This window comes from Peromyscus maniculatus, chromosome 5 (genome assembly GCF_049852395.1).
Source record: "Peromyscus maniculatus bairdii isolate BWxNUB_F1_BW_parent chromosome 5, HU_Pman_BW_mat_3.1, whole genome shotgun sequence".
NCBI lineage: Eukaryota > Metazoa > Chordata > Mammalia > Rodentia > Cricetidae > Peromyscus > Peromyscus maniculatus.
The window spans coordinates 139,041,780-139,057,123 of record NC_134856.1 but is presented as its reverse complement, the minus strand read 5'-3'; the positions used below and the strand labels follow the sequence as shown (position 1 = coordinate 139,057,123).

Below are 15,344 nucleotides of genomic sequence, written 5' to 3'. Positions count from 1 at the left end.
ATTATTTTTTTCTTTACTGCAAGTAATAGGTACCCTCAGCAGTCTAGGTACTTAGAAATACTTCTGAGCAGTAATATTATCTTAAAAATGTATCCAGAATCCATGCTTCCCACCCCATATTCATTTGTTAGTCTCAATGTAACTACCCCACCCCTCCGTCTTTTGTGTACCGAGATTGTAGAGGGTACTTGCCTTACCTCGGTATCACCCTGAGAGGGGTGTTTGGAAAGTGTGGACCTCTGTGGTGCCTGGCTGGCTTTTCTTGACCATGTACCCCCTCAGTGACAAGGACGGCATCTTCCTGTGTGTAACTCTGCAAACCGGCAGGCAGCATGTGGAAGGGCCACGGATTGGCCGCCCACTCCGTGCATGCTGGGCCGACGTAGTTAATGTGCATTTGTCTTTCTGGAGGTCATGATTGTGGTTGGTGGCCAGGCGCCTAAGGCGATCCGCAGTGTGGAGTGCTATGATTTTGAGGAGGGCCGCTGGGACCAGATAGCCGAGCTTCCCTCCAGGAGATGCAGAGCAGGTAAGCAGTCCCCGTCCCCCCCCCCCCCCCCCCCCCCCCCGACTCACCTGGGTTCCAAGCAGCCTTGCGGCAGCAGCAAATCTCTACCTAGTGCTGCCCCGAAGCCCCGCTTCTTCTCCAGACTTCCCCTCCCACCTGCCCGGCGGGGCTGCTTGCTCTGAGGCCGGTTCCTCTTTGCTTAGGCATTTAAGCCAACTCCGAGAAGTTACTCAAATCAGGTGAAGTTAGAGAACAAACAGGGGAAGAAATCAGAGTCCCATAGCTGTTCACAGCTATCTAAAGCTGGGGTGGCTTCCCACAGCGAGTCAGGCATAAGGCCACCCTGCTTCCCTGATGTCACACGTGGACTTGGGCGGGCAGCTCCCTCCCCAGCTCATGCTTTGTTTCCCTCTGTCTCAGGTGTGGTGTTCATGGCTGGCCACGTCTACGCCGTGGGTGGGTTTAACGGCTCCCTGCGGGTGCGGACAGTGGATGTGTATGATGGCGTGAAGGACCAGTGGACATCCATCGCCAGCATGCAGGAGCGCCGGAGCACGCTGGGTGCGGCGGTGCTCAACGACCTCCTCTATGCAGTGGGGGGCTTTGACGGCAGCACCGGTAGGTCCGGGGTGTGCTGCTGCCCCCTCTCCTCTGGGCACTTTCGCTTCACTCAGTCAGTGCTTGGGCTAGCCCCTGTGCGTTTGTGGAAGTACTCGGGAATGACCCCATCGGAATTAGTGAGCTCTCCCGCACTGCAGGAAATACTGACGTAATGCTCACACACAGCAAAGGTGTCTTATGACGTACAGTTGTGCAGGTTCACGTCCACAGGCCTGTGTGGATCTGTGGTGAGGCTGTTGATCATGGCATGGTGTAGCCACGTGAAACTGCTCACTTCATTAGCCAGGAAGCAACAGGAAGAGGAGAGACTGTGATCTTAAGTCACCTAAGGGGTCACCACCAGTGGCTAAGGACCCTCTCCCAAAGTCCCACCGCTTCCCACTACCCAAGAGCAAGCCTTTAGCGGAAATGTGGACCTCTAGGGCATTCCAGATCCAAACTCTTATGTGCTGTCCACCTTAATCACTCGGCTTTAGGGCAGAAACAAGCCTTCTTATGGGCCATGGCCACATGCTAGGCAGAGGTGTACCTAGCTGGACGTCGAGTCTAGTCCTGGCTTGGCCTCTTCCTGGTCTCACTGTTCTTCACACAGCAGGGGGAGGCCCATGACTGGAGGAATCTCATGATTCTCTTCTCCCTAGGCCTGGCCTCAGTAGAAGCCTACAGCTACAAGACCAATGAGTGGTTCTTCGTGGCGCCAATGAACACGCGGCGGAGCAGCGTGGGAGTGGGTGTTGTGGAGGGTAAGGAGGCAGCAGAGGGTGGTGACTCATCCTGCCCTGACCTGTGGCTCTTGTCCTGAGTCCGGCATTGTGCTTGATACTCCCTCCATTATGGCTCCATTCTTCAGGTCACTGGGCTGAGTTCAGTTCCACTGAGGGCTGGGACCCCAAGGGCAAGCTCCCGAGCCAAGGCTAAGAAGGGCTTCAGCATGTTAGGAGAGAGAGGAGACCTGGGGGAGAGTGATGTCTGTTCCTTGGCTACCTGTCAATATCTCTGCTAATGGGGGGGGATATGGGGGGGATGGGAAGGAAGTAGGGAGCCCTGAGTCAACATATAAACTCGGGTGCACTGTAGTAAGCGTATGGGTTAATTATGCCTATTAATTCTCTGCTCACCTTCACGTGTTGCATGTTAACAGGGCAATGGGAAAGACAGGCTCGTTTTTTTCAGGCCTGACAAGTGTGCGGTCTCAGGATAGGCGTGGTGTGGGGTGTGGCTGAGGCAGGAGGCAGTGCTGAGACCGGAGGCCTGGCCAGACAAGACTTGGAAGATTGTAAAAACAACTTTCTCTTACTTATTCTCCCAAGCCTTCTGGAAGGATAGGCAGGTCTCAGATTGTTCTGTCTTTCAACTGGAGAAACTGAGACCTGGAGAGGGCAAATGAAGTACTTGCATTACGATAGTAAATAGCAGAGCAGTCCTCGGCCCAGGTCTTCTGACTCCTGACCTTGATTAGGAGACCATTCTCAAATGCTGATAGGCAGGAGTTTGTGAGCTCAGGACCAATGTGGAGAGTATGAGTTGAATTAAAATGTTAGAGATGATGGGCCAGTGAAGATGTATTACTCTGCACTGATGTCTGCTAATCCAGATGTATGCATGGATGCTTCATGTGTACCCATGAGAGCATACACATGTATACTAACACTCACATATACATGCACACACACACACACAGGTACACATGCGGCCATGGAGGAGTGCTGCTTACTGGCTTGCTCTCCATGGCATGCTCAGCTTGCTTTCTTATATACAGCCCAGGACCACCTTCCTAGGGATGGCACCACCCACAGTGGGCTGGGCCCTCATTTGCCATCGAGATGATCCACAGACATGCCTACAGGCCAGTCTGATGGAGGCAATCCTTCCCCTGAGGGTTCCAGTTCCCAGGTGGCTCTATTCTGTGTCAAGTTGACAAAAATTGACCAGCATAGATGGTGACCATCTCTTCTCTCAGCGCGTCTCAACCTGTACCAGTGCTATTAGTTTGAAATTTTCACTGAAAGGCATATTATCCCAGTGTAGTTGAACAAATCATCTCAGTGAGGCCAGGACCCTGTCCCTCTACCAGGATAAGCTGTTTCTTAAGGTCTCATCCTCTTGGTGGGACAGAAACTGATTTGCCAATCAGATCCAAGAGCTTTGTCCAGTCACCTTCTCCTTTCCCTTCTTGCTCCTCAGCCAAGAACATCAAACAAGAGACTTAGAGGCTTAAAGATAGCAGGCCCTCACAACGCCCTCCAGGAGAGACCTTGAGTGGCCGTTTGCTTTAGCTGACACGGTTAGAGGAGGTGCCTTGACAGTGGAGATTTAAAACACGGCCCGGGACAAGGGCTTTTGCCGGTGTGCCTGCTTGCAGAAGCCAGTCAAATAGCTTGCCCTGCGGGTGTAGAGGAGAGCTGGGGGTCTGTTTCTCTCGCCCCTCCTGCACCGGAAGCTCTGAGGGCTGTGGGCTGCCTCAGGGCAGCAGCGAGTGTTTCTAAGAATGCAGGGGAGGAGCTGGAGTGGACTGTGCTTCACAAAGGTTTGGAGGTTCAGCTTTCCACACTGGTTCACTCTCCTCGGCCTCATCATCTCACTGCCAAGATCATGCAGTCTAAAGGACCCTTAAGATGGCAGGGTAATTCGCTACTTGCCTCCTGGAAGAGTCACTCCTAAGAACAAGGTACAGCGGGGGTTGGAGTGTAGACGGAAGTGCCTGACAGAGTGGAGGGTGTGCTACAGAGATGGGACCACCTGAGCCAGCACACAGTGTTAGTGGCTTGCACTCGGGGAGAGGTTACTGAGTGGATTTTTCTGTCAACTTTGACTTTGCGAGGGAGGAGCTGTGGATGAAGTCTTTTTGAAAAAGGTCAACTGAAAAGACTCAGAGAGAAAAACACAGCATAGTAGGATTACTGGGTCAGTAGCTGTGATGGTGCGGCATTGTTTGGGCGGGAGAAGGTAAAACGCAATCATGCGTAAGATTTTTGCATCTTAGCTGTACCCGCCATATCAGGGACTCATGTACTGCCCCCCAATCCTTGACGAAGTAATTCTGCTGAATAGGTTTGCCCATGTCTGTGTTTATTAGCCTGAAGTTAGCGTCAGTTTAACCTGCTGCTAGTGTCATGGCGTCCTGCAGATCTGATGTCCATAGGCAAAGTAGGGCCTCTATCCCTGCCCCCACAGAAGGGACTGTCCTATTGCATCTTAAGACCATAAGTGTTAAGTCCCAGATGTTTGAACCCTTGTTCTCACATAGATCAGATTTCCCCCTTCTTGTTTATACCTCACTCCCAGCCTCCAGCCCCAGTTGGGGATGGCTCCCACAGTAGCTTAATGTTATTTTTGTTTAAAAATAGTTGTTAAGGGCTGAAGGGGTGGCTCAGCAGTTAAAAGTGCTGGCTGATCTTCCAGAGGACCTGGGTTCAATTCCTAGTACCCACATGGCAGCTCACAACTATCTGTAACTGTAACTCCAGTTCCAGGGGATCTGGCACCTCACACAGACATACATGCAGGCTAAACTCCACATTAAAAAAAAAATAGTTGATAATGCTTCAGGGTTCTGATACAGCACAGAGAACAAAGGTGATCTGCAGAAAAATTCCAGCTGCCTCACTCAGAGTGTACACAGAACACTTCACTCACCTGCTCTGCCAGCCAGGGTTTTGGGAGGAGTGACTAGGACTGGACTTGGGCTCTCACTAAAGAATATTCTTCCATAGTCTTCTCAGAGCCAGAGAGCTGGGTGTGTGATTGCCTTGTAGCTCCCAGTGCTATGTCTTTTAATCTAGTTCTCCAAGCAACATTACTTGGAACCTCAGTGATGCTAGGCTGGTGTTCTGTGTCAGGTACCTGGGGCCCCTTTTAGAAAGAGCTTCAGCAGTGCTTCTAAGTGTCTCATGGCTTCAGAGCAGATAGAGGGCAGAAATGCAAAGGGAGACATGCCCTGTCGTGCTTGGAGACGAAGCTGGCTCCACCCAGAACTCTGAATGAGGCAAAGGTGCCTCGGAGGGTTAAAAATGGAGCATCAGCCGAGCTGCTGTTCCACGTCACCGCCCTTAGTCACTTTGTCTCTTCCAGGGAAGCTGTATGCTGTTGGGGGTTATGATGGGGCTTCCAGGCAGTGCCTGAGCACCGTGGAGCAGTACAACCCAGCCACCAACGAGTGGACATACGTGGCCGACATGAGCACCCGACGCAGTGGCGCTGGTACGTGAGAGCCTCGGAGAAAGCCTCGGGGTACAGGAGAGCATTGGGGCACACGCTGTGTCTGTGCTCCTCATGACTGAGACTTTCCTGTTGGTGTCAGTAGTTCCTCCACATCCACGGCTCTGTCACACAAGGATCTGCCTTTTCCCTGGACTCCTCGCTCAGCACAGAAGGGTTGTTGTCTTTTATGTCTTTCCGTTACTACTGTTTTTTTGTTTTAGACAACTGTTCCATGGTCCAGGCAGGCCTCAGTCTCACCAATAGCCCAAGCCACACCAGGGTATTCCTTCTGTTTGTACATGGGCCTACGTCTCTGGAAGGTACAGGCCCACTATGCACCAGAATACAAATATTCTCCCTTCCTTCCTCTGAATCTCACTGTGCCACCCAGGCTGACCTCAAACTTACAGCCTGCTGCTTTAGCCTCTGCATGTGGGGATTACAGGAGTGCCTGGCCAATGCCTCCAACACTTTCTCCTCACCTCAGCCCTAAAAGGCGTACTGATACTGATTCGACTTCAGAGGTGGATCACTGTGCCCAAGCTTATAGAATTAGAAACTTGCAGAGTTAGAATTCTCTTTCCAGGGTGAGGCGTTTTAGACCTGAGATCATGAGCCCCGTTCCTGTGAGGGAGGAGGGACACTGTTGCTGTGGCTCAGTTGTCGAGCCCAGCTGGCCTGCCTGCAGCTGGTGTCCTGGGAGTGTTTATGGCTGGGGATAAGCCCAGGTCCTTATCCCCACTTTGCTTTGTTCCTCTGCAGCATGACCTCCCAAATGGCTTTCTATTTCTGTTGTGTGGGGAAGTCCAGGCACTCAGGAGCTGCCACAACAGCCTCTTCTTCTCCCCTTTGTCTCCTCCACCATCCCAGGAGCCCACCGTCTCAGGGAGCAAGCAGAGGCCTTGGCCACAGTTCCTGGGGCTCCTGGCGACGGATCTGATTCTCAGTTTGGGGCTGGTGGGAAGGCCGCATGATTCCTGAGAAGTGAAACTGTAGAGTTACATGTGTTCATTTTCTCTCCTCTGCCCCCATCTACTTTTGGAGACTAGATTATGACCTCACATACCTACATCCTTAACTTTTTATAAAAATTAGGCTGTTTTAATTTTTTTTAAAGAGAAGTTTTGTGTATACATGGATGGGCTGTGAAGTTGAAAGTCTGTACAATTCCATTTCAGAAGCGTGTGTTTGGAGTTCTTTTGGGGAGCAGTCTCTGCTAATCCTGACCACTTGGCCCCCCACGAATGCCTTGAAGTCAAGAAACCTGAGCTTTAGAGCTGAGTGTGCTTGACCTCATCATGTCAACTGGGCAGCCCCCTCCCCCATATTTGGCATTTGATACCTCAGCTGTGCAATATATGGGCTGCCCACATACTCAAAGGACCAGTTCCATCCGTGAATCCTGTGATTTCCCCCTGCTTCCTGATCCTTTAGTAATTATAGCTTCTAGCACCTTCTTTATACCTCCTAAAAATCCATATGGTGACTTGGGCCATGGCAGCAAGTGCTAAAGGCACGGAGAAGCCGGAGACAGCCTGACACAGTGCAGTGGGTCACAGGGAAGCCAGGGTCTTCAGTCCCCGGAGCTTCAGGCATGCCTGTGGTGATGCCTTTGTTCCCCAGTTGTTCAGAAGGTGTTTTAGGGTGGATGTCACCTGCCCATCCTTGACTAGAGGCCCTAGATGATGTCGTTAACTGCTGCTTATGTTTCTGGAAGGCCCAGTGACCTTGGCTTGGGGTGAGCTTTGTGTTCAGATTGCTATGGAACCCTGTCCTTGGATTCCTTCCTTCAAAGCTTCGCTCTGCTAAGAGCTGGGGAATGTGTCATCTCTAGGGCTAGGAGCCCATGTGCTCATCATAGTGGGTTCCTGTGAGAGCCAAGGAGAGACCAAAGGCTCTGTTTTCCAGCTGTCTAAGGTCCAGTGTGGCTCTACATGGGTGTCTGAGAGCAGGCTGCCAAGGGACGAGGGGTGTGGAAGAGTTGGTGGGCCGTGCCTGGGTGACTGCTGGCTCCCTCAGCAGTGGATAGCATGAGCAGAGGGGTGGACATGGTGGTGGAAAGGAGGCCATCTTGGGATCCCGGAGGTGTCAACTCCTGATGACCCTGGAGGAAGGGAAGGTGAAGCAGCTTGGAGCCTACAGAGTTTCTGAATCTCACAACCTGACGCCAGCCATTGCTGGCCCAGCAGCACCATCTGCTGCTAGTTTTGGGAAACTGCTAGGAACCGCTGGCTAACCTGCATAAATAACCACTGGCTGGATTTCACATCTTGTTATTTAGATCTGCTGAGGGCCTATGCAGCAGCACTGAGAACAGGCCAGGGCTGGACATAAGCAGTTCTTGACCTTATGAAGCCTGTAGCCTCCAGATTCAGCCCTGGACCTACAATCTGGCTGCATATCCCGTTCACCAGCACCTTTTTTTGGGTTTCTGACCAGTGACTCTGGGACTAAAGTCCTGTCTTTCCAGAAGGTTCTCAGCAGAGGGGATGTAGCCTGTCCACATAAGGGAGTAGTGTTCATGGAACCACTGAGTCATTCCAACTCCCCCCCTCCATGAATGGGAGAGAGGAAGGGTCACCCGGAGGGCCGTGAGAGAGGCGGACCTAGGCGTCCCAGCTTCCAGTCAGTTGCTCTCATGAGGTGACAATTTCCTCCTTTATGACCTATATCTCCTTGTCTCACGGCAAAGGACTGCTTGTCTTGGTCAGCTCTCTCTGGAGATGTTTATGCCTTCTTCCATCAAGGAGAAGAGGGCCTGAAGGAACAGGCTGGCAGGGATGTCTGCCCAGAGGTGACCTCAGCAGTCCTGCTCTGTGGCTGTTTACACAATGGATACAAGGCTGGATACTAAGACATTGAAGGAAAACAAGGCTGTGTGGATAGACAAGAGGGAAATGGGTATCATTTTACTGTTGAGAATTAGCCACTTTTCACATTTTAGTGGATTTGATTCTTTTATCCCTTTGTTAGTCCCGGTATATATATATATATACACACATGCATATTTTCATCTTAAAAGCAGAAATGAGGTCATGTTGGCTTTGTATCTCAGTGTTTCCAGGCTGTCTGCCTAACTAGGAGCTGGGAAGGGCATCATTGTATTTGTTTTACAGATAAGGAGACTGAGGTCCAGGGAGACAGAACTTGCTCCCCAAGTCACCCTGCTGGTGATGGCTGTCCAGGACCGGACACCAGGCCTCTTGGTTTCCTGTTCTTCTAGTAGGCCTGAGGCTGGGATACTGCTCTGCCTTTCAGGGGTTGGGGTGCTCAGCGGACAGCTGTATGCCACGGGGGGACACGATGGACCCTTGGTGAGGAAGAGTGTGGAGGTTTATGATCCTGGGACAAACACCTGGAAGCAGGTGGCTGACATGAACATGTGCCGGCGCAATGCAGGTAATGTGACTGGGCTGCCACGGCTCCTCCTCCCTGTAGACAATGGCTCTGAACAGTAGGAAAGAGGCAGGATTACCAGAGTATGGAGCTGAGCCTGTGTCCTGAATGTAGGAGTGGCCATTTGTTCCATAGGCTGAGTTAGAGGACTGGAGAACCTGGACCCCCAAAACTGGCCATAGCCCCCCCCAACACACACACACACACACACACACACACACACACACTCACACACACACACACACACACCACACATACACACACACACACACACACACACTCACACTGAGACTCAGAGGAGTCCCCTCTCCAGTGGAGGTTGATGCCAAGATTCACCAATGCCTCTGCCCGATGGCTAGGCTGGTAGTCATGTACAGAGTCGTGCACACCGAGCCAGACAGCGGTGCCGTATTGTGTTTTCTCTGCCAATATCAGGCTGAAAGGTCCTCATACTTCACAAGGTCCAAGTTCCTTCCCAGCAGGCGAGCCAGACCCTCCCCGATCCTTCAGTGTCATCCGGTCCTTTATCGTCTTCCTTGTATTCCCTGTCCCCATGTCCCTTTGCTTTCTGAATCCTCCCTATAGGAACAGCCTGTCCCAGAGTACTCAGGGTCACGTGTCCTGGGGCCTGACGCCCAGCCAGGCTGTTTCTGTCTGTGACTTTGAGTTGTGCCCTGCACTGTTGACCTTGCTTTGTGCTTCTTTGCTCTGGGAACAGGTAGGTTAGTTTCCCCCACCTTCCCAGGCTGGACTGACTAAAAGGTGCTGCCAGGTAGACTTCCTTCCTTCATTCTCACATTACCTGTTTGCTAAACTCACTGTGGCTGACTTGTTGGAAGGGTAAACAGAGGGGCATTACTAATTGGCTTGCTGCCTGAGCCTGGTGTGATGCATGCAGGCATTTGGCCTTCAGCCACATGAACAAGAAATTACAGAGCCTGTAAGGCAGCTGAATCTGCCTGCAGTCATGAATTAAGTTATAAACATGGACATGTACACACATTCACATATAGATATTATTTCTTTAATAACATATGGATAGTCCTGTTTTAAAACTTGCTTTTCCATTCTTCATCAATGTCTAGTTACAGCACTAAATGTATCTTCATGCTTTTGCTTAGCATGGCTATATCATAATCTGCCCAGTTCATTACAGAATATTTCGTTTATCCTATCTTTTATATGCCACTAGTAAAGCCGTAGTTATTATAAGTGGTCCTTATAGTTAAGTCAATGTACACATTTAAAATGATTTCTCTAGAAGAAAAGGCCAAAAGCAGAATCTTGAGGCAGAGGAAGGACCTGTGCTTTTATGTACATGTACATTTATGTGCATCCAGGCAGGAAGGTAGCACATTTTATGCTCTCACCAGTACTGACAGTATCTTTAATCAGCATTGCTAGTTACTACTTTTAAAAGCATCACCAATAAACTTGAGTTTATAAAAAAAAAACCCAAACAAACCAAAAACCAAACACTGTCTACTGGACTATGAGTTTTAGGGTCTCAAATAAGAATTACATTTCCCTGCTCTTTCGTCCAGCTTCATGAGACCATGCCATCAAACAAGCTCACCCTGAGATAAGAACGAGAAAAGAGCCCCAGCCCGGGTTGAATTCAGATGCCTGTCTTAAGAGGGGGTTACAGGCACAGCCATTAGCAGCATATAGGGTGAACATAACAGACGGGGAGGGCTGCATGTACCCCAGGAAATGTTCCCACAGGGAGACCTGTGACATCTCTCTATAATGTTCCCACAGGGAGAACCCATAATGCTCTCTCTATCGTGTGGTGGCGGGAGCGGGGCACAGCAGGAACATCTGTAGGAGTGTATAGTAATAAAAGCTCCCTGGTGAGAGAAACAGCCTCACTAGAATGGGGAGCCTCACGGCTATGCCCAGCATGCTCCTCCACTGAGTGGACTCAGACCCCAGAGTGCCACCTCTGTTTGTGCCACAGAAGCTGGGGAAAAGAGTCTCCAGGACACGGGCATCAGCTGTCCATGGGTCCCGGTCTCTGGTACTCCCACTGATCCTGTGACTTCTGCTTGATCTCCAGGGGTCTGTGCAGTGAACGGACTCCTTTATGTGGTCGGAGGGGACGACGGATCCTGCAACCTGGCTTCAGTAGAGTACTACAACCCAGTCACCGACAAGTGGACGCTGCTGCCCACCAACATGAGCACTGGAAGGAGCTATGCAGGTCAGTGGGTTCCTGCTCCAGGCTCCGGCACAGCGAGGACAAGAGCAGCATGAGGGATGGGTGGAATACCTCCTGCAGGATTGCAGCGTGCCCCAATGGCGGGTGCTGAAAACTGGCACTTCCCCTGTGAATCTGAGTGTAGCCTCCTGGAATACTCACCAGAGTGTTCCAGGGGTCATTTTCCACTGACCTGAGCTGTGACTGCCTTGGTCATTCCTGGTTCACTTTGTGTAGGTGGGACAGCATAGTTCTTGCTCATTAGAAGTTAGGTTGAGGGGCTGGAGAGATGGCTTAGTGGTTAAGAGCACTGACTGCTCTTCCAGAGGACCTGGGTTCAATTCCCAGCACTCACATGGCAGCTCACAACTGTCTGTAACTCCAGTTCCAGGGGACCCTCACACAGACATACATGCAGGCAAAACACCAATGCACATAAAATAAAAATAAATCAATTATTAAAAAAAAAGAAATTAGGTTGGGAAGCTAAGACCTACCTGCATAGATAGGAAATACCACATACTTACATAAGATTAACATGAGTTGTGAATGGGGTGCTTCAGGACAGAACAGTTGTAAGAACAGTCGCTAGGGACCTGTTCTCAGGGGATGGGCTCTGTCGGATTCTGGGTCACAAATTCATACATAAACTGCCTTTCATTGTGTACTTTTTATGTTAGGTAGTTTCTTGTTGTTGTGACCAGCTCTTGAGAGGAACTATGTGTGTACACGTGTGTCGGGGAAGGGCGGGGTAAGGTGCGTGTGAGTGTGGTGTGTGTGTGGGTGTGTAGGGTGTGTGGGATGTGGGGTGTGGGGTAGGGTGTGTGTGTGGAGTGTGTGTATGGGGTGGGGTGTGTATGGGGTGGGGTGTGTATGGGGTGGGGTGTGTGTGTGGAGTGTGTGTATGGTGTGGGGTGTGTATGGGGTGGGGTGTGTGTGTGTGGAGTGTGTGTAGAGGGTGGGGAGTGTATGTGTGGTGTGTGTGTGTGGGAGGGATTAGGGAGAAGGAGGGGGTTGTTTTGTCTCAGTGTCAGGAATTTCAGTCTGCTGTCTCTTGGCTCCTTTGTTTCTGGGTGGTTGTGAGGCAACGTGTAGAGATGATATGGACAGCGTGTGGGATAATGGGACTTCCAGTCTCCTGGTAGCTAGGCAGCAGAGGGATGGGAGAGGGTCAGAGTTAAGAGCCCTTCAGTGGCATACCTCCTGTGACTCGCTCCCTCCCCCTCCTGAAGTTTCTAGCATCTCCCACAATATCATGACCAACTGGGTTCCAAACCTTTAACACATGGGCCCATAGGAGCTGTTTTATATTCCACCTCTAACCCCTCCCTGAGCTGGGAGCCAGCATTGTAGGTACAGTGTGTACATTCCCTTTCATCTTCTCGACAGCCCTCAGGCTGAGTGGGACTGCATCCTTGATTTTGCAGCTGAGTTTTGGAGACTATAAGTAATCACCAAAGGCCAGCCACATGGCTAATAAGCATGCACCAGTCAGAGTTCAAATGTAGGTCCGACTTCTACCTAAGCCACACCCCTTCTACTGTCCCCGCTCAAGGCTGAGTAAAGGGGCTGGGGGACTAATGGGTAGACTGGGGGGTGATGGGTAGACTGGGGGGTAATGGTTAGACTGGGGGTTATTGGATAGACTGGGGGGTGATGGGTAGACTGGGGGTTATTGGGTAGACTGGGGGTAATGGGTAGAGTTGGGGGGTGATGGTAGACTGGGGGGTAATGGGTAGACTGGGGGGTGATGGGTAGACTGGAGGGTGATGGTAGACTGGGGGGTGATGGGTAGACTGGGGGTAATGGGTAGACTGGAGGGTGATGGTAGACTGGGGGGTGATGGGTAGACTGGGGGGTAATGGTAGACTGGGGGGTGATGGGTAGACTGGGGGTGATGGTAGACTGGGGGGTGATGGGTAGACTGGGGGGTGATGGGTAGACTGGGGGGTGATGGTAGACTGGGGGGTGATGGTAGACTGGGGGGTGATGGGTAGACTGGGGGGTGATGGTAGATTGGGGGATGATGGGTAGATTGGTGCAGAGGCTATTTCTTGTAGGGGGTGGTACCAAGTTCAGTGCAATGCAGGGCCAAGAGTTGATGTTGGTCAGAGCTCCTCTGAAGAGGAGAAATACAAGCCCAGCTTCTTATGTCTGACCTAAACATTTCGATATGTGTGGACTAAATGTTTACCGAGTACACACAATGTGCCATCCATTATCCCAAGTGTTTAAAAATCATTATCTCGTGTCACGTACACCTTGGCTCCAATGCTTCTCCCCTTACTCCCGTTTCCCAGGAGAAAGGTCAGCTGTCAGCTATCCATCTTGTTCGGGTTTCAGGATGGGATGATTGTGCTATGCGGGTGCCAAGGGCACCAAGTCATCTTCTTTCCCCGTTGCAAAGCGTTTCTTCCTCTTTCCGTCCTGTAAGCCTTTCTCACCCTGTGCCATTTGCCTTCATGAAGACGTTGGAAGCGTTTTGACCCAGAACAACTCTGTTCTCACGAAAATCAGCACCTTCTTTCTGAAGCTGCAGAGGAAGAACAGGGCATTCAGTAGGATGAGAAAGTGGGTGGGATCCTCTGGCTCCACCTCTGAGAGTGGGTGGGCTGAGTAGAGCCCATTAGGATTTCACATATCTGCTGAATATTTCAAAGCCTCTTTTCACTGTCTGCCCACTCAGAACTGGTGGGAAGGAGACAATCAATCAGGCCATTTTGTACTCAGACTAACTGACCAAGTGAGTGTGTATCTCAGAATCTAGGGAAAGAATCTGATATGTAAAGATTTAAGGCCAACATGACTTCTCAGGGCATTGCTTATAATAGCACCCCCCTACAGGAAAATGATATTTAAGGATTGATATTAGAGAAATAATTAAATATTCTATGGAATGTTTATTCAGTGGGTATTTTTTCTATCTTTTTAAAAATTAAAAATAGATTTTTTATACAGTATATTCTGATTATGATTTCCTCTCCCCCAACTCCTCCCAGCTCCTCCTCACTTCATCTGTTTTTAATATCTGGAGAAAATGCTCGTACTTGACATGCTGGGTTAAAGGCAGACTTGAGTTGTGTATGGCCAGTGTGCCGAGGGCTCTGGTTCTACATTGGCAGAGCAGGAGTTTGCAGAACTATTATTTCTCAAAGTGGATGTTGCAGTCTCAGATCTGCTGCTAGCTCTGGGTCTCTGGGCTAGGCATTCAGTCTGACCTCCATTGTCTCAGTTGAAAAATGGGGATAAAATTAGATTGGGCCTCTGAGGGCTTTTAAGAGAGTAAAACGTGATACAATGTGTATAGTTTGTAGCATGGTGCCTGCCTGGTGTGAGTCAGCAAGAGCTAACTCATTCTGATTATTATTAGAAGCTGGAAAGTACTAAAAGATGATGGTTGTTCTCTTCGAAGGGATAAAAGGTTTCTCCTTTGTATTCTTCTGTATTTTTCCATAATGAGAGCATATTACTTTTCTAATAAGAAAGGCTTATATAAAACACTACATGAAAATACTACAAGAGCCTGCTTTTAACAAATATTACTTAGTAAGATAGGCATCTGTAGTACAGGGGAGGCTGCCGAGGCCAGGAGGTACCGTCTGGTCTGGAGTCCAGCCCTGCTTGCCTTCAGGCTCTTCTGTCTGTACCTTTAGCCAGGAACCACCAGGGAATGGATGTCTAAAGCAAAATGTCTCTGATGGAGAATCCTCCTTTCCTTAGGTTGTGTTTCCTTAATCCCATCTTCAGGTAGAATGTTTTATAGCTCTAGTAATATGTTAAAATAAATCTTCAAGCCAGGCAGTGGTGGCGTACACCTTTAACCCCAGCACTCAGGAGGCAGAGGCAGGTGGATCTCTGAGTCTGAGGTCAGCCTCATCTACAGAGTGAGTTCCAGGATAGCCAAGACTACACAGAGAAACCCTGTCTTGGACAACAAAACAAACCTCCCAAATAAAACCAATAAATAAATAAATAAGCAAATAAATAAATAAATACCTCTCTAGCAAACATGTTCACTTGTGGCCACTTTTTGAGTTAGGGCTTATTAGCAGGTTCCAGAAACCTGCCTGGTACTGATTTCCACCAGGAAGAAGACGTATGGTTCCCGGCAGAAAGAAGTGGACAAGCTGCCATCACAACACAGAAGGCTTGCCTTCCGGTCTCATTGGCCAGCACTGGGCCACAGGGCATTTGGAAAGGCAGTCTAGCAGGCTGAGTCTGTCACTAGCTGGTGTCTACAGTTGAGAACAATGTGTAGAAAGGATGTTGATTTCTCAGCCTCTGGTGTCTTCCATGGATTACAGTGGATTACAGTCTCAGTGGATTACAGTGAAGCTTGGGTTATTATTGGTAGAACTATTAAGGCAACTCCCCATAGTTAAAAGGGAGGTTTATTTGGGGGTTTTACTTATAACAAGT

General features: G+C 50.0%; 1 protein-coding gene across 4 annotated transcripts in view; it reads left to right on the top strand.

Moving 5' to 3' along the window:
- The window catches only part of Klhl3 (kelch like family member 3), a 121,413-nt gene that overhangs the window by 100,811 nt on the left and 5,258 nt on the right, over nt 1-15,344 (top strand). For all 4 annotated transcript variants that reach the window (XM_006976751.4, XM_042278570.2, XM_076573441.1 and 1 more), the window contains exons 9-14: nt 412-529; nt 929-1,126; nt 1,771-1,872; nt 5,201-5,329; nt 8,588-8,728; nt 10,785-10,928. In XM_006976751.4, the coding sequence (XP_006976813.2) occupies nt 412-529; nt 929-1,126; nt 1,771-1,872; nt 5,201-5,329; nt 8,588-8,728; nt 10,785-10,928 (832 nt within the window). The remainder of the gene's footprint in view (nt 1-411; nt 530-928; nt 1,127-1,770; nt 1,873-5,200; nt 5,330-8,587; nt 8,729-10,784; nt 10,929-15,344) is intronic.